The following is a 20122-nucleotide window of genomic DNA, read 5'->3' on the forward strand; positions in this document are numbered from 1 at the left end:
AAAAATTTTATAATAAAAGAGATATCGAATTTTGAAGTCGCACGTATTAAACTGATTGTTATTAATCTATTATGAAGAAATTATAGATGGGCAAAAAATTTAAGTAAATAGTCAAATTTGGCAATTAAAGATATATCGGTTTGTATATTTTTATTTCATTTCATATTAATTATACAAGTCGGTCAGGGCAAAGTATATATTTGTTTACGATAAATAATTACTCTTATATTTTTATACAAACATATACTATTGACAATAGATTTGTAGGAAATCGAACAAATGAATAGTATATAGAATTTTCTGAATTTATTGATTACCGGAAAGTTACGAATTTTGATACTATCTGCTCACACTTTTTTCTATGAAGATTCGTAGTTGGAAAGTTTTTTTTGACGGATACAAGTTTTGAAGTTCAAGTTGAAATTAAATTGTATCGTTTAGCAAGAAATTTATTAATTTCGTATTCACTTGAAGAGAAATAATTAAAACAAAAATATGTTATCACGTTTTGGTCTTCGCTATGGTAATAATAATATTAACCACACACAATTTTTTATATTACGTAACAGTTGCGTTTTTAATAAGAGCCATTCAAAATTACTTGAACTGAACTATTTTAAATTGTATTCAGTTTCAAAAGTTATAAAATATGTGTGAAATAATGAATATTTTTAAGTACACATAATTATTCAGTTTGTAATGTTGAAAATCAATATTCGTTCTTCTGACTAATGAATTTTTTGTACACATGTACTTCAGCTCATTATAAGTCAGTGAAGAAAGTTAAACTATATTTTATGAATCGATGTATTTTAATATTTTATCATTTTTCTTAATCTGTTACTTTAAGATATAATTAATATTCAATGCATGTCAACTTAAATACAAATATGGTAAAACTTTCTAGAATGAATAAATATTTTGTGAGGAGGCATATTTTATGAGGTCTTACTGAGGTGGTTAATTTTATGTAGCAAAGAAAGCCATTCAATTTTATAAATAAATGGAACTGGTAGTTGTACCTGGTAATTAAGATTTCTGATTTGTTAATATATTTATCTATGGTTGAACTTTTTGTATTATATATCTCAATATCAATAGATTTTATTAATTGTTTATATGTGATAATTTTGAAGGTTTGTATTGTTTGAAAAATTTTTTGAGGAAATCAATTTTAATGATTGCTCTGAAATTACTTCAGAGTATTTTATATGAAATATCGATTCTCTTCATTGTTTATAATGTTCATCCAAAGCAAGACTTTACGACAATGATAGTTAATAAATTTATATTATTATATATAAAACACTTAAATTTATTCTATTAACCTATTAATTAGCACTAATTTGCTGAACATGGCATCTGCTCTTTTTGTAATTATATACATGATATATATGTGATTGATTCTTATGTATTTCACTGGGCTCAGAGATATTAGATCACATGTTTTTTTTTCAGATTTTGCACAATTATTGTACACATTGGATAACTTTTTTTCCAAACTTTCATCTTAAAATATTAATTATATCAAAATAAGATAAACAGAAATATGATATGTATGTCAAAAGTTATTAATTATAAAGTAAAAATGATAAATAAATTTTCGAAAAACTATATTTCAAAAATTAATAAAGTATTGTAGTTAAACTTTTTTAAAAATATTAACATCATAAATTTTCTAAATATTTAAAACAATAAATAGTAATTTTTTTTAAATGCTACAAGGTTGACTTTATACAATAGCAAACAATTCAAAACCAGAATTTTTTAAATTCTTGCTTCAAAGGATTCATGAGAGTTTTCTTTATAGAAATCAGTCATAAAATTTAAGTTCCTAACATATTGAAATTATATTTATTGAAGTATTTTCTATAAGAGTGGTATTTAATTTTATGAAAACAGAATATTTTTATACTAACAATATGAAAAATAATTAATATATTTTTACTTTGCCTTTATCCAGACTTGAGACTTATGGCAATTAATATCTTTTTATCTATTCATATTTATTGGCATAAAATTATTTACAGATCCTCCTTACTTTGTAATCAGAAGATTGGAAAGTCTTTTATGCTTGTGTTTTGTATTTTTATTACTTACGAAAATAAAGGTGTGAAACACTTGTGTATTTGATAGACTTTCAGTTTTTTCAACAGATAAATGAATAAATAAATAAATAAATAGTAATTTGATTATTATAATAATAAATTGCCTGGATGGTATTTTGAAATTTCATAATATAATTTTCTGAAATGTTTCATGACTTCATTACCATTCAGACTTGCTTGATGTCTTTTTAGAAATTCATTCTAGTTGGTTGCAATATATTTATGTATTTCAAATAAACTCATAGAAAGTACTTTCCAGCTGATAAACAAATTCATCTCTTGGTAATATATTACCGATAAACTTAAATCTTGTTTCTTTCTGTCCCTCAACTACGTTGTCCCATTTTTTGAAAATAATATTTTGAAAATAACTAATACAATTGACAAAATTATTGAAATCAAAAAGAGATACATGTTTTTAATGCGTTTGCTAATTAATAACCATCGGTCTTAAGTCCAATAAAGAAATCAAACAGAATTTAATGCAGTTGATGTATATCGGACTCTGTACTTGCAACTGTTTAAAATTTGATAAATAAATTTAAACGTGATCGTACATTAACAAAAGATGAACATCCTTTATAACGTTCTATAGAAGTGAGTACATTCCAAATAATAGACAAAATCCACGACATGGTGTTGTCATCTATTTTATTGATGATATTATTTTTATTGATAAATTTTGCACAACACGGTAGCAATGGTCGAGAGTTAAGAGCGCGCGCGGGTACTTATAGGAATCTAGGCGTCAAGGTCATTAGTTATGTACTGATGATTTTATTGTGAAATGACAGAGCTTTGGAGAGATGTCTCTACAGCACGAGATTGTGTATAAGACTGCCTATAGGCCAATCAATGAAGCCAAAAATGAGGTAATTTGTGACATTAATACTATCAGCAAACCGACTATGCAAAGTTGTTTAATACTATGCGTAGATGAAAACGTATATGTTTCCAACTCGCAACTTTCATTTAATAACTTTTTACAGCCGTTTGAAATTTGCAAAAACATGTTTTTCGCGTAAAAAACCAAAACTATTGAAGTTAGGTATGTACCTCAATGGAATAAGTTATAGATAATAGAATTATCTATAAAATGAGCTATCGCTCATCTCAATCGAGTAATTAATAATTAATATAATTACAAAAAACATCAAAATTGATCAAACAAGGTAACATTTCAAAAATTCATATCTCCACATAGAGTGATGTTGAAAGAATTAGCTTATGATATTTTGTAGATTGCATTGTCTTTTTCATGTATGCTAAATCTGAGCTATATATAATTATTACTTTCGGCACTACAGTAATGACAATTAAACCTTTTTTTTTTTTTTTTAGTATATCTTGCATAATGCCCTGTGACTCAGCCGTTAGAGTTATACATTATACATTTTTTTGAATTTTTGTAAAAGATCTTGGGAAGTTTTTTAATTTTTCAAACAATCCGATAAATCCAAAAAGCAAAAAATCGCTCAAAGGAATTCGAAAAAATTCACAGTTGTGTTTTGATGAATTTCAAGCAATTTTGTTCCTTAAATTTTTTTTCCAAAGTCATTTCCTTCTGAGTAAAAAAATCGCAGTTTTTTATTTTTGAAAATTTTCAAAAAATTATAACTTTTTTATTTTTCATTTTAGCGAAAATGGTCTCTGTTACTTTTTTGTATTTTCATAAAAAAATATGAAATATTAATTTTTTTAACATTTATTACTAAAAATTTGAAAAATAAAATTTTTTGTTTACGAGTTTGTCTTTTGTAGCCGCCATATTGGAGCCGCCATGTTGGATTTTGCAAAGGCGCACACAGCATCAGAAAGTAGATATCCTAAGCTTTAAAATGAGTCGTTGCACGATTTTTTTGGTCACATCAAATTATTGACACAGCAGTGATCCGGTTGACATAGATCGTCCCATATAGTAACAGAAAAGCCAGGCGCTCGGCGTTTGACTTCAATATTACTTATTTTGATATTATTTACGCTATTTTACTGAAATTTTTTTTATTTTTTAAGTTAATTAAGTACGCATTCGATATTTGTTAAATAAATAATACGAAACATATAAATATATCTATATTTTATTATAATGTAGGCAAATAGTAATTTATATTTATTTATAATACATTTATCCCCATAAAAAATGTAGTTATTTCATTAACATTTAAACAAAATACATGTTCATTTTTGGTAATTATATATTTGTATTTATCACATTATAAGTGTCCCTAAAACGTAACTCAAACTGTTAACTAAATTTCAGTAAAATAGCGTAATTATATATACATCAAAATAAGTAATATTAAAGTCAAACGCCGAGCGCCTGGCTTTTCTATTACTATATATACTTCCCCTCCGCGGGATCTGTATCTCCCACCACTCGCTTTCTTTAACGCTCGGGCACATTTTGCCCGATATTCAACGACAAATTTCACCCTTTTAAACTGATTTTAGAGCAAAAGTTCAAATGACAAAGTTGTAGTTTGATTATTGAAATTTAAAAAACTTTTTTCAAATAATGTATAACTCTAACGGTTGAGCCACAGGGCATTATGCAAGATGTACTAAAAAAAAAGGTTTAATTGTCATTACTGTGTTTAAACTGTAGTTTAAATGTTACGATTATTAATATTATTAACAATGAATTATACTCCGGACGGGCAAGCTGAAGGCGCCGAAGAGATAATACGTGACAATAAATAAGTTCGGAATTAGGGATGGATGATTGCGTGTTATAAATGATAAGTCCTAATTATACAATATAACTTTAATGAAATTATTAAAGTGAGGAATACTCATCCGGCATAAAAACCCCAGTCGTGAGTGGGGAAAAGCCATCGAGATCCTATAAAATACTTACAGAGTTTTTTACTATTATAATTAAAAACTACGCCACTAATACAAAATTGAGAGAGAGAGAAATTGGATACGCTTACAATAGATTACCTGAGGCTCGCGGAGCCTGTACAGTTTGCACGGTGAATGGCCATTCAGAGTAAAAATGTGTGTTCGCTTACAGTCGACGCCAACATAGGTAGATGGAGGGAAGGTGCTACCACACACACACACACATCAGCGCACCGCAGCCCCAACGTCTTGGGCACACAAAAACTGCGATGTCGCTTAGTTTGCCGACTGATGGGCAGGAAGGAACTGGTAGCACCCCGGAGACTTGAGGGTGTCTTCCACTGACGCAGTCAGTCCCCTTGAAGTGCGTCACTGGGATCACGAGACACTAGCGAGTCAGTCGCACCCTAACACACTCACACCTGAGCGCGCACTCTTCCTCTCTTGGCTCGGTGTTGCAGACATGCACTTGCGGCAGAAAGAGGACTTGTCGCGTATAACCCCTTTGAGTCATGAGAGATGCACGTTAGAGAGCAGAGTCTCGACCGTAGCTGTCTGGTTTCCGGAAGGAACAGAACCCTTTCTATCCGAAGACGCGAGAATAAATAGGCGGAAAATTCTCCCTACTCTTGAGGCCCGCCCGAGGGGCCAAACAGAGAGGGACTTACGATTGCGAGGGTGGAAGAGTCCGTGCGACCTTTGATTACCTGCGGCCGCCGGCCGCGAACTCTCTTTTTTTTATTGCCGCGCGCGGCCTCGAGATCATTGGTCATCGAGCACGTCTGGGTTTTCCCCAGACGTGCTAAGACGAGAGTATTGCCGGATTAGCGGAATTCATTTTCACCTAAAAAACTAAGAAGCCTAATAACTGCATTTGGACATGCGGTGCGCAGATGTGGGAAATACGCGCTGCAATTGGCGATATGCAATAAACACCAGATGCGCGCCTATTTCCGACTGTAAACGTCACCGAACGCGGAAGTCGATGATTTATTGCCCTTGCGTCGTTCCTTATATTCTGTTGTCGGTCGCTTTCTCTCTCTCTTTTTTTTTTTTAATCTCGGAGCGCAAATGGCGCGAACAACTGTAGTGCCGAAAATAATAATTATATTTAGCTCAGATTTAGCATATATGAAGAAGACAATGCAATCTACAAAATATCATAAGCTAATTCTTTCAACATCACTCTATGTGGAGATATGAATTTTTGAAATGTTACCTTTTTTGATCAATTTTGATGTTTTTTGTAATTATATTAATTATTAATTACTCGATTGAGATGAGCGATAGCTCATTTTATAGATAATTCTATTATCTATAACTTATTCCATTGAGGTACATACTTAACTTCAATAGTTTTGGTTTTATACGCGAAAAACATGTTTTTGCAAATTTCAAACGGCTGTAAAAAGTTATTAAATGAAAGTTGCGAGTTGGAAACATATACGTTTTCATCTACGCATAGTATTAAACAACTTTGCATAGTCGGTTTGCTGATAGTATTAATGTCACGAAAAAATCTTCATTGATTGGCCTACTACGCTTGTCCCTCTCGGGAGCTCACAAACTTGCCTTCGGTGCTAGAGGATAGGTACTTATCACTTCCTTCAGGAGCAAGTATGCCCTGGGAACCGAGAGACAAGCGTAGCTTAATTATTTATTTGGGGTGGCGGTTATCTCTACGTATCTATGCTCTGTTTCATTTCCTGCTTAGTGTATATATTCCGCGTACATGTGGTTTGTTTATTTCGGCCTATCTTATATTGGTTCTCTTAGTACTGCGCTCGGACCGCGTGTGCGACGAGTACACGTGTATGACATATGATCTTATAACTATAGGAAATAACTATAAATCGCATGACAATCCCTTCGTATTCTTCAATTGCTACGTCGATTTCTTCAAGTGATAGATGTATCATTGTTTGCCTGATAGTTTGTAAATACAGATCTCATTTTCTTATTCCAATAATAAGTTTAACAATTTCTTCTCATTATTTTTGAACGTATGAAATTCTTTTGAAAATTCATTAAAAGTATTCTGCACAAAATGTGTTGGATTTTTTACTGCTACCTCAGCTTTACTTGTGTGCTTGTATAGTTTGTCGATTTCTTGATTATAGTATTCTGCGTCATTTGCGTCCAATGTGCCAAAAACCGATAATCTATATATAAGTCTACTTAATTTGCGTTTCTGGTGTGTAATAAAATCTTTAGCTTGACACTTGTAGTCATTACACGTGGTAGCTATCTGGTCTAAATGTTGTCCGATTTCTCTTCCGTTGTGAATGAGTACAGTTAAGTTAAGTTAAAAATTTATACGATTGACTATGGTCCAATATCTTCGTAAAGAAAAGCAGTGCCAAAATTCTGTCTGAGCAGTGATAGAGATTGATGTGTCATAGTGATTTTTCCTTGTAAGTTAATGAATATACGAGGGTCGTTTGAAAACTCCGTACAAAGTCAGAGAGATGGCGCTACTAGTGCATATCAAGGTTATTTTCGGTTAGTGGCATATCTTGGAAGAGCACAGTTTCAGCCAGATCGGCCAATTACTTTGCGTTTTACATTCGTTTCAATCAAAGAAATCGAGTGGTTGTAAAAAAATGGACGAAAAAGAATTTCGTGTATTGATTAAACATTACTTTTTCAAAGGTAAAACGCCTCAGGAGATTATACAGAAGCTTGATAAACATTATGGTGATTGTGCACCTTCGATTATAATGGTTTATAAGTGGTTTCAAAATTTTCGGAGTGGCCATGTGAGCACAAAAGACGATGAACATTTTGGATGCCCTGTTGAGGTTACCACTTCAGAAATCATTGATAAAATCCATGATATGGTGGTGGCTGATAGAAGAGTGAAGGTGCGTGAGATTGCTAGTACTGTAGGCATCTCGAGCGAACGGGTATATAATATTCTGCACCAACATTTGGACATGAAAAAGCTATCCGCTAGATGGGTGCCGCGATTGCTCACGATTGACCAAAAACGAGATCGTGTGAAGTGTTGCAAGAATGCTTTGCAGCTGCTCCAGCAAAATCCGCAAGACTTTGAGCTTCGTTTCATCACTGTAGATGAAACATGGATACATCACTACACTCTTGAGACCATGGAATAGTCTAAACAATGGGTTACCAAAGGGGAAACTGCTCCGAAAAAGGCGAAGACAATTCCTTCGGCCGGGAAGCTTATGGCGACTGTCTTTTGGGATTCCCAAGGAATAATCGTCATCGAGCCTTAAGTCAACACCAGATGAACGAAGAGAACGCCTCATGGATCGAGGACGATCTGCCTCAATGCTTTTTTGGAATGATATGTAGACGCAATATACCCCTCAAATGGATGATACTGGCATTTATGGATTAATTAAGCTAACAGGCACAAGAGGACAAACATTAAAGTACTTACAAGGAAACCACCACCCCAACCCGACCTTACTAATTTGAATAATTTTGGGATATGTTGTTGTACTTGAAAAAAATTAGATACGTGTTTTTTTTATAGGTCCATAAGGGCTTTTAAGGGGTGAAATCCACCCTGAAAATCAACCCCTAAAATCAGTTTTTTTAATATTTCTCAGCATCAAATGAATATTTTTCAGTAAACTCAACGTTAAAAAATTTCTTATAAAAAGGCGCTTTTAAGGACATAACATTTATACCGAAGGGTTGCAACCCCCTTTTTAATAGGGGTAAATACACTATTTTTTGTACTGTTTTACGACATGTAATATAGTAAATCAGCTCGAGTGATTTAAAAATCGCACTAATAATGAGAAAATACCAACATTAAATTAACGTGTTTACGGATTAAAAAAAAATAGTTATGGGGTGTTTCACTCCCTAGAAACCACCCCCGTCAAACTATCAGCAGGTTAATCCACCTAAACCTCGAATAAACAAGTTTAGTTGTTTGTTATTTCTTGAAATATTTTAATTCTATGCATGAGCGAGCTACCTCAACTAACCGACCTGCCTCGAAACCCACCAAATCCCCATAAACCACCCTTACCAAACCACATGCACACTAACCTACCTAATTCTGGGAAAAGCAACTTTAGTCGTTTGTTATTTCTTGAAATAATTGAATTTTACACCATAAGCGAGTTATCCCAGCTGAATGACATACCTTTTATCCACATACCCCTAACCTATCTAACCCCCACCCTTATAAACCACCCTCACCGAACCACATGTGGGCTAACCTTATATAAATAGCGAAAAATAAATGTATTTCTTGAATAACATTCATGTTGCATAACAATATGTCCCAAGTATTACAAATTTTATGTAATAATTATTTGATGATTATCATTTCTATAAGGAATTCGTTGAATGATATATTTTAATTTACCAATAAAAAAAAAAGAAAAAGATGACAATTATTATGAAAAATCAAAATATATGTAGTAATGTGTACGATGGCTCTTACGTAAATATATTTATGTATCTACTGTAACGGGGGAGATAAATCTGAAAATAGGAAATTTATTTAAGAACAAACTCCCACGATGCAGAGCAAACCGCCGCTCCGTTAAACACGTATGATAATACGTGTATTCGCCTTAACGTCAGATGATTTATCCTAGTTGTCTTCAATTGATCGGAGTTGAACTCACCTTAAGTCACGTGTCTTGTTACACTTGATGAGTTTTAAGTGTGAGCGACTTTACTCCTAATCTTCTTAATCCCCTAGACGTAATTGGATCAAAACCTAAGCTTGTTTCAAATACTTAAGCTACCAGGAAAATCAAATGACGAAAACTGTGAATAAAATTAACAAACTTTAATTAACAAAAAAAAATCATTACAGTCTTTGTTGGGCCGAAAGACTGACGTTCGCGAATAGGATTTTACAATTTAATTATGATCGGTGAGAAGGAGAGAGAGAGAGAGTAGATTTGAATTCTACCGCGAACTAACGCACGGCGCGATTACAAAAAATAACGCTATCACAAATAAACAAAATATCGAATATATTTTGTATCGCTTAATATGACGAGAGGTGCATCTACCATACGGTGCAATTACGGTGATCAGCCGTAATTGTTGTTGTAAAATTTCAACTGCCGCTACCCCTCAATTATCAGCTGCTCCGCCTTGTACTTCCTCTATCAGCTATTATCTGCTGCTTCTATAACACTGCTTGCTGCTGCAATATCGTCGTTGCACACCCGCATATATTTGTCCCAGAGAAAACTTTTTTTTGCGAAAACAAAGTGCAAAAACAAATTGGCGGTAACTCGCGTTCACAGCTGAGGTGTAACTACTTATTCAAATGATCGCGCGCCCCCTCTCTCTCTCAATAGTTCGAACTAACGTGCGAGAAGCAGAATCGCGAACGGTTCGATTAATTAAATCGACTACCGTTGCACTACATACGAATATAAATATATAATTATAGATCTATAAATGATAATTAGACCTCGTGTTATTCTCATGTTTATTTTTAAGAGATATTTCTCGCCATTTTGGTACTATTAAAATAAAATGTATTAAACATATTTTTATTTGTCATAAATTATGTTTGAGCTACAGATATATATTATCAAAAAAAAATGGGATACCCCACGTGCGGTGTAGAAATCAATTATTTTAAGAAAAAGAAACTGATAAACTCAATTCTCCCAAAGTTAGGTCTATTAGCCTACATTTGGTTGGGTAAGGGTGGTTTATGGGGGTTTGGTGGGTTAGAGGCAGGTTGGTTAGTTGAGGTAGCTCCCTCAGGCGTAGGATTAAATTATTTCAGGAGATAACAAACGACTTAACTCGTGTTTCCCAGGGTTAGGAGGTTTAACCTGCTTGTATTTCAGTAAGGGTGGTTTATAAGGGTGGGGGTTAGATAGGTTAGGGGTAGGTGGATAAGAGGTATGTTATACAGCTGGGATAACTCACTTATGGTGTAAAATTCAATTATTTCAAGAAATAACAAACGACTAAAGTTGCTTTTCACTGGATTAGGTGGGTTAGCCTGCATGTGGTTCGGTAAGGGTGGATTATGGGGGTTTGGTGGGTTAGAGACAGGTTGGCTAGTTGAGGTAGTTCGCTCATGCATAGGACTAAATTATTTCAAGAAATAACAAACAACTCAACTTGTTTATCCCAGAATTAGGTGGATTAACCTGCTGATAGTTTGATGGGGGTGGTTTCTATTGAGTGAAACACCCCATAACTATTTTTTTGTTTAAATCCGGAAACACGTTAATTTAATGTGGGTATTTTCTCATTGTTAGTGCGATTTTTAAATTACTCTAGCTGATTTACTATATTACATGGCGTAAAACAGTACAAAAAATAGTGTATTTACCCCTATTAAAAAGGGGGTTGCAACCCTTCCGTATAAATGTTATGTCCTTAAAAGCGCCTTTTTATAAGAAATTTTTTAAAGTTGAGTTTACTGAAAAATATTCATTTGATGTTGAGAAATATTAAAAAAAACCTATTTTAGGGGTTGATTTTCAGATTTGATTTCACCCCTTAAAAGCCCTTATGGACCGATAAAAAAAACACGTATTTAATTTTTTTCAAGTACTACAACATATCCCAAAATCATTCAAATCGGTGAGGTCGGGTTGGGGTGGTTTCCTTGTAAGTACTTTAATATTTGTCCTCTTGTGCCTGTTAGCTTAATTAATCCATAAATGCCAGTATCGTCCATTTGAGGGGTATATTGTGTCTACATATCATTCCAAAAAAGCATTGAGGCAGATCGTCCTCGATACATGAGACGTTTTCTTCGTTAATTTGGTGTTGACTTAAGGCTGGTCTCAGAAAATTTTTGCCTTATACATTTTTTTTAAATTTGCAAAGTTTTTACAAATTTTTTACAGCAATTAGATTTGTCATAGCCATATACTCCACAACATGAGCACGTGGGCTTCGGAGGTATATCTTGTCTTTCGAACGTAACCTTTGAGGGCGCTCTATCGCGAGGTTGACATCGGTCTGTTGACTGTTCTTTAGCGCCAATATGATGGTTATCTTCTCTTTTGCCACAATAATATCTTTTCCTTGATACGGAGTATTTATTTGGGCGCGCATATAATCGCAGACTATTTGGTCAGCTTATCTTCTCTTGGAATTTGAAGAAACCTTGAGAAGAGAAACTTTCCAACGTATTTTCGTTTCTCGAAATTGTACAGTTTGATGCATTGAAGTCGTAATACAAAAAAAATTAAAAAAATTAAAAAAATAAAATAAAATGGTATTATTAATTATCCGACGTTACAATACATTTGAAAAAGAGTGAGCACGGTTTGAAATAACTACAGAAGATACAAAAATTGAAATATTAAGAGTGTGTTTAGATAAATCATGCACTGATTGGATTATTACTCTACGTTGGAAAAATTAGAACAAAATGATAATTGGGAACAATGAAAAGATAGATTTCTTAAGAGTTATGCAAAAAGAGGATGGAACTTATGGAGATACGCTTTATTCTATAAATACAAAGAAGAAACTTTGATAGACTATGCAATAAAAAAAGATAGATTATTATTAGAAATGAAGAAAAAATGGATCAAAGTACATTAATAACAATGATAGTCACCAGAATACCAAAATTCATATAAAATAAAATAGAAAATGAAGATATAATAAATACAGACCATTTACTTAATAAAATTAAAAAAAACATGAAAATTTAATAAGGAAGAAAATTTATCCGATTACAGTTAATAGGACATTTGAAAATACAAAGAAAAATGCAGAAAAAAAACTATGTAAAATGGGTGAAATCATGGAGAAAAATGAAAGATTCCACCCTGAGGAAAAATGTTGGTTTAAAATAAAAAACATTAAAGATAATGAAAAAAACACAGTAACGAATAATTCTGTATTGAAAGTAAACTTAAGTATAGAACAAAAAAACGAATAATCACACCATTAATTAAGATCAAAATGTTAGTAAATATGGGTGAAATCATGGAGAAAAATGAAAGATTCCACCCTGAGGAAAAATGTTGGTTTAAAATAAAAAACATTAAAGATAATGAAAAAAACACAGTAACGAATAATTCTGTATTGAAAGTAAACTTAAGTATAGAACAAAAAAACGAATAATCACACCATTAATTAAGATCAAAATGTTAGTAAATAGTACTTTAGAAATAAATGATACGTATGACTCTGGATCTTAAATATCAATTATAAATGCAAGACTAGTCAAAATAATAAAGGAAATAAGAATGAAACTTTTATAAAGACGGTTAATGGTGTGAAAAGCACGGATGGTTTGATAAGATTAAAAACAAAAATTTTAGATTTAGAAAAAGAAATAGATGTATTTGTTTTAAATAGTAATTACTGTGAAGAATTTCTTATTGGATTAAATATGATAAAGAAATTTAAACTAATTCAGGATGAAAACTTAAACATTAAACAAAAGATAGACAAAAATGAAATTATAGAATACTCGGTTAATTTCAATGAACATATAGCAACAGATGATTTTGAATTAAACATATAAGAATTAGATGAAGAAAAAAAATCGAGATGGAAAAATTAATAGAAAAGAATAAATCTGTATTTGCTAAAGATAAATACGACATTGGGACAGTGAAAAAGTATGAAGCTAGAATAGATTTAATAATAGATAAATATTGTAGCAAAAGACCATATAGATGTAACATCGAAGACAAACAGGAAATAGAAAATCAAGCGGCAAATTTATTGAAGAAAAATTTAATTGAAGAATCATACAGCCCATTTGCAGCACCAGTAACTCAGACTTTTAAGAAAGGCGAAGGAAAAACTCGCCTTTGCATTGATTTTCGAGAGTTAAATAAAAATGTAGTCCCACAAGCACAATCATTTCCACTCATAGATGACATAATAGTAAGAGCAAGAGATTGCAAATATTTTACAATATTAGATATAAACTCAGCATTCTGGTCAATACCTTTGAAGATTGAGGATAGAAGCAAGACAGGATTTGTAACTTAAGAAGGTCATTATCAGTGGACATGTTTACCATTCGGACTTAAGACTTCACCAGCTATATTCCAAAGAATTTTAAGTAGTATCTTAAGAAGGTATGAATTAACAAAATTTTCAGTAAATTTTATAGATGAATGATATTTTGATATATTAAAAAACTTTTAAAGAACATTTATGTCATATCCAACTAGTATTAAAAGCTATTCAGAAAGAAGGTTTTAGGCTAAAATTTAAAAAATGCACTTTTGCAGCCGACTCGGTTAAATGCTTAGGTCACGTAATAGGAAATAATACAGTTCGACCATTAAAAGACAATATTATATCGATACAAAAATTTCCAACACCAAAAACACAGAAAAATGTGAGACACTTTTTAGGGAAGATCAATTTTTACATCGAATATATTCCAAAGAGTTCCATTAGATTAGATCCATTACATAAATTATTGAGGAAAAACGTAAAATTCAAATGGACAAAAGAATGCGAAATGTTCTCAACCTGTGTTAGAGATTTTTGACCCAAAACTTCCAATAAAAATTCATACAGATGCATCTATAGAAGGAATGAATGAATGAGCTGTATTAAAACAAGTACAGCTGAATGGTAAAAGTAAACCAGTAGCTTACTTCTCAAAAAAGTTAAATGAATCACAAAAGAAAAAAAAACAATATATTTAGAATGTTTAGCGATAAAAGAAGCTGTAAAATATTGGCAACATTGGTTATTAGGGAGATATTTTGAAATATATTCAGACCATAAACCATTAGAAAACATGAATATAAAGGCAAGAACTGATGAAGAATTAGGCGACTAAACGTATTACCTATCTCAGTATGATTTCAAGATAATTTATATACCAGGAAGAGAAAATATTGAAGCAAACTGCTTAAGCAGGAATCCTGTGTTAGAATCAACTGAAGATGACGAAGATATTATTGATGAAGAAATTATTGTTGTCATTCTCGCTGGGCATAGGCTCGCTTGGTATGTGCTTGCTGGCGAGTCCGATGTTTACACTGTGAGTGCGGCATTGGTGTTGTGTGTGCATAGGAGAAACTTGTGGTTGCCGGCGCGCTGTTTACGCGTTTAGAGGAGCGAAACAGCTGGGTGAGTGCGCGCCTTATTATCGCGCGTCGAGCATCGGATCGGTGTGCGGGCAGTGAAAAGTCGCGAAGGCCCGTTGTTTTGTTTACGGTCACGCGCTCGCTACGGTCGCGCGTCTGTTTACAGGCACGTAGAAAAGTGAGTTTTCCTCGGTGGATTCGCGACCGCGACCGTGCGCTGTTGCCGGTGCGGTCCGCGCGTCGATCTGAAATTTGAACCGGCGCGGTAGCCGTGAAAATATAGCGGAGAGAGGCGTGGGTTGAGTTGTTGGCGGTGTAGAGCGAGAGGTTCGGGTGCACTGATCCGGCTACTCGTAAGGGGACAGTTAAATATTGTGTGTGTGGGGTGTTTGTAGTAGTGAGTAATTTTGCATGTTACATATATGACGATTGATAACAATTTTTAATCATGTGACTGTGCTGAGTTGAGCGTTCGACCCGCTGACACGTGGAGCTTCTCGAGCTGAAGCTCGAGGAAGAGAATCCCTCTCGCGGTGACGCGCAGGAGAGAAGAGTTTATTTATTGTAGTAAGCAGTGCCGTATGAGTGGGTCTCCTCTTGATTCGTGATGCCCCTCGCGTGCAACGACGGCGTGAAGATGCGCCGTATTCTAAAAGACGCGCGCGTTAAGGTATTGAAAAAAAAGATCGAGGAAACTGAGCCCGTTGAGTTGATAAACCTCATGACTATGAGGCGGCTCAATACGCGCGGTACAATTGACGAGTTGCGCGATCGCGAGTTGCGGTTTATGGTGGCATATGAAAGGCCTGACCTTGACCTTCCGTTGCGACCCGATGATTTCGCGTCGGCAAGGGTCCCGGATTTCCCATACAGGAGCTTCGGTAAAGAAATTGAAGCTAGCGCGCAGGGAGAAGCGGTGGTCGCGACGTCGTCGCTAGGGCGCGGGCAGTGGGAGACTAGGTCGGAGGCGTTTGTAAGCGTTCTTCCTCCGCAGCGCAGGGAACAAATAGGCGAGAGGGATACGGACACTCCGGCGCGAGAGTCCTTTTATAGGGCTTCTAATCTACCGGAGGTGTCCGCTCCTATGGAGATGAGAGCGGACGCGAGGGAGCGCGAACCCGTGAAACAGGAGGGATCGAGAGAGGAACACGATCCGTTCGGGCAGGTATGGGAAATGCTGCCAGCTTTTCCGCGATGGATATATCGGCGTGAGGTTCGGCAACAGATGTCCGATAGCAAGAACACGGTATATCGGGTCGACCGAGAAGCCATGAAGTGATCGGCAGCGCGGGCGCCCCAATTTCCGAGAGCTGAAAGGACAATGGGCCGCGACCAAAGGATCGTTGGCTAGCGATACTTCCCGTGATCCGGGGGAGACGGCGCACACTGTGGTATTATATTAAAACATCAAAAAATTATATTCAAAATGAAATATCTCAACTTAGAATTGACCGATTTTGATAAAATCGATTTCAATGTAAAGCTAATTACTTATAGAATACAGGAAAACCTACAACGAGTGTCGAAATAGATTTCCTATCCTTCAAAAAGTTCGTGAAAATGCAAAATTTTTTGAGGTTGTAGATCTTTAGAGTAAAAATTAAAAATAATTGTTTTTAATAAGAAAATATAAGTTTAAAGATAATTTACTGAATAAATAGAAGTTGAAATTCATCAAATGTCAGGTAATAAGAAATTCTTGGTGGTAAAATTGTATTTAAATATGAAAATTCTGTTTGGTCGATAGTTGAAAAGTATTTAATAAGCCACATAAAGGAAATTACAGTATTGAACTTTTAATTATACTTCTGGGTGTATAAAGTACTTAAAAATTCTATAAAAATATATGATGAATTTCAACTTCTATTTATTCAGTAAATTATCTTTAAACTTATATTTTCTTATTAAAAACAATTATTTTTAATTTTTACTCTAAAGATCTACAGCCTCAAAAAATTTTGCATTTTCACGAACTTTTTGAAGGATAGGAAATCTATTTCGACACTCGTTGTAGGTTTTCCTGTATTCTATAAGTAATTAGCTTTACATTGAAATCGATTTTATCAAAATCGGTCAATTCTAAGTTGAGATATTTCATTTTGAATATAATTTTTTGATGTTTTAATATAATACCACAGTGTACGGCGACGTGTTCCGGACCGCATTCGACCATGATGGGGCATCGCTCTACGCAAGTACGCCGTGGACGAGAGTGAGAGCTGCGAGTCGTGCCGTGTCATGGGAGAGGCGCGCACGCGATTTGCTTCCCGACGATGACTCTGCGAGCCGTACGGATGTGACCCGCAACAAAGTTAAACGCGGCGAGGAGTTGGCTGGCCCGGAAAGTGACGATGACGAGCGATTTCCCTCCGATTTGGAAGTTTATGAGGAGTGCAGCTCGGGTTGACGACCGTCTGGGAGGCGAGCCTTGCTGAAGAAGTCTGGGGCGCGCGCAGTTAGGCGCATCGACAGCGGATCTCTCGATGCGGTGAGCGCGATGCGGGCGTGGCCGGTAAAGTACACGAAAGAGGGCGGCCTTTCTCTAGAGAAATACCTGGTCGTGTTGCGAAAGTGCCAGAGCCTTTATTGATTAACCGACGAGGAGATGCTGGAGAGCATCGGTACTACGATCGCAGGTTGGGTAAAGCTTCGTTGTGGTCGAAAAATAACGAGGAGTCGTGGGAGTCTCTGGACGAATTTGTAGCGGACTTTAAGAATGAGTTCTGTAGGCGGTTGAATCGGATGGATTTGTATGACGAGCTTGCCGCGTGAACGCAGGGTCAGGGCGAGCCGTTGAATGAGTACGTGGCTGCGTTCCAGTGCATCATTCGTTATTTTAACCCGCGTCCTTCGATGAAGAAACAGCTCGTTTTGTTAATAGAGGGACTGCATCCGAAGTACAAGCATTTTCTGGGTAGCAAGACATTTAAATATACACGCGAATTTAAAAAGATAGGCGCGGAGTTTTAGATTAAGAATGAGCGATTGCAGCGTTGGAAGCCACCGCTTGGAGCTGAAAAGATGATGATTTCAGCGGCTGCGTATATTCGGGATCGCCAAAAAATGTGAGAGGGGCGTCGGTAGCTGTGATAGAGCAAAATAAAGGAAATGATATTGAAAAAGAAGAGCCTTAAAAGAAAATTTCGCGAAAGAACCGCAGTGCCGTCGTGAAAAGGATCAAGAAAGAAAGCGGCGATGACTGATCAGCCACATCCGCAGCAACCAAAACCCTCCGGAGCTTGTGGAGAAGCTCAGAGCGCAAATGCGCTAGCTGTGGGGAGCTTGCGTCCGCTTCCCCGGATGGTTCCAATGGCGGCCCCAATTGACGGTTTGCCGCCGAGTTTGGTACGGCAACGGGAGACGTAATGCGCAGAATGCCGTTTATAGGCTCGCGCTGGGTTCGGGTCACCCTTTTTCGGGAATTTGCTTCGGATGCGGTGCGCAGGCTCACCGCCGATCGGGGTGCCCGAAAAATCAGAACAGACCGGCGGGGCGCGTGTTATCGGTGCAAACAGGCAGGGCATTATGTGAATAATTGTCCCCTTAACCAGCCACAGCAGACACCGGTTTGCCAGGTGTGCGGCAGGGTTGGATCCGTTTTTCAAACTTGTCCGACTTGAGCTAAGGCCGTGCAGGAAAACTCGCAGGCGGGGGCCGTCGACCGCACGACGACCCCTGCTACCCTTCAGCGGGCGTTGTGTGTTCAGGAAGTCCTTCGGAGAACGAGAGCGGGTAGAGTCGAGAAAGTGGGAGAAAAAGAAGAATCAGCTGTAAAAAGGAGATAGCCGCAGGCGATTCTCGACCAGGCGCGATTAAAGGAATCGAACGGATAGTGGAAACGCGCATGGTAGAAGACGTGCGCAGATCCGAGAGTGAGTACTGGAGGAAAGTGATTGAGCAATCCGGACAGCGGAGAGTGGTGGATGACGCGGCGCAGGGGAGCGCGCGCTTGGAGGTGGTGAGAGACGCACGGTTGTCCGTTTCCGCGCCTAGTTGGCCTTGCGTATCGGGGCCGTCGCGGATGAGGGAGACGTGCGGGGATGTTGTGTCGGGGGCGAGCGTGTCAGCCAACAAGCAGGATGGCTCGACGTCCGATGTGAATATGTGCCAAGATCAAGTGGCGGTCGCGGGTGAGAGGTTGAGCGGTTTTATAAGATTCGCGCAGAAGGGCAGCGTTACGATTGGTGTGATCGCCCAGCCTGCGGCGCAATGCAATGAACTAACGGTGGATGCGAGCGAGGCACGAGATGGAAGCGCGGAGGGAGTACCATTGCACGGGATCGTGGCGCGTGTCGTAGAAAGTGAGGCGAGCTCGTGCGTTCCGCCCTCGGCTGGGCAGGCTTCGGCGGTGGCTGTTGCCTCGGGGACGGACGGGGGGCTTACCACGATGGTGCCGACATTTCGTTGGAGGCGACGAACGTAGTCGGGGATGCGCCGTTTGTTTCGGGGAGGGGAGAAGCCGAGTCGTGCTCAGCAGAGTTGCCATATAAACGGCCAAGCGACCCGGACGTGGCGCATGTAGCGATGGTGGAAAATAGATTTTTCATCAACGTTGACATTGCAGGTGTCACGAACAAGGCGTTGCTTGATTCTGGAGCGCAGGTCTCAGTAGTAGGATCTGCGATAGGAGATAGGTTTAAGTCACGATTGATGAGACCGTTGCGGATTTCCGTGAAGAGAATCTCGGGAGAGAAACCTAGCACGTGTGGCAATCTGAAATTGGTCTTTGATGTGGGCGGTAGATGCGAGGAACTGATGGTAAGCGTAGTGTCTTGGCTGGATCACGATATCATTCTCGGAATGGATTTTTGGATGAAGTGGCGTCTTAATATCGATTATGAGAATCGTCAGTGGCGGGCGGGTGATCGTGGTGAATGGGTTCCTCTCGCGGATTCCGATGAGTGCGTGGTCGACGTGTTCGCGGAATGCACTCGTTTAACAACCTATGAGCTGTCTCAGCAAGAGCGAATCCTAGCGTTCATCCGCCTGGTCGTCCCTGAGTAAGGAAAATCTCCAGCTATAACGGGCGTAATTGAGCATATGATTGGCGTGGGAGGCGCGCGGCCGATAAAAACGCCGATGAGACGAATGTCTCCCCCGATTTTGAGGTTCGCGCAAAAAGAGATTATGCGAATGTGGAGAACCGGGATCATTATATGGTTCGAT

The 20122-nt window shown here is 36.9% G+C and overlaps 1 protein-coding gene across 1 annotated transcript in view; it reads left to right on the forward strand.

Annotated features, from left to right (window-relative positions):
• The first annotated feature begins 341 nt into the window (after window positions 1–341).
• Window positions 342–20122, forward strand: part of LOC131672135 (ATP synthase subunit b, mitochondrial) — a 125536-nt gene continuing 105755 nt past the window's right edge. The window contains exon 1 of the mRNA XM_058949153.1: window positions 342–523. Within this exon, the coding sequence (XP_058805136.1) occupies window positions 496–523 (28 nt within the window). The 5' untranslated portion in view covers window positions 342–495. The remainder of the gene's footprint in view (window positions 524–20122) is intronic.

This window comes from Phymastichus coffea, unplaced genomic scaffold (genome assembly GCF_024137745.1).
Source record: "Phymastichus coffea isolate CEN01 unplaced genomic scaffold, Cenicafe_Pcof_1.1 PCOF00011, whole genome shotgun sequence".
Classification (NCBI taxonomy): domain Eukaryota; kingdom Metazoa; phylum Arthropoda; class Insecta; order Hymenoptera; family Eulophidae; genus Phymastichus; species Phymastichus coffea.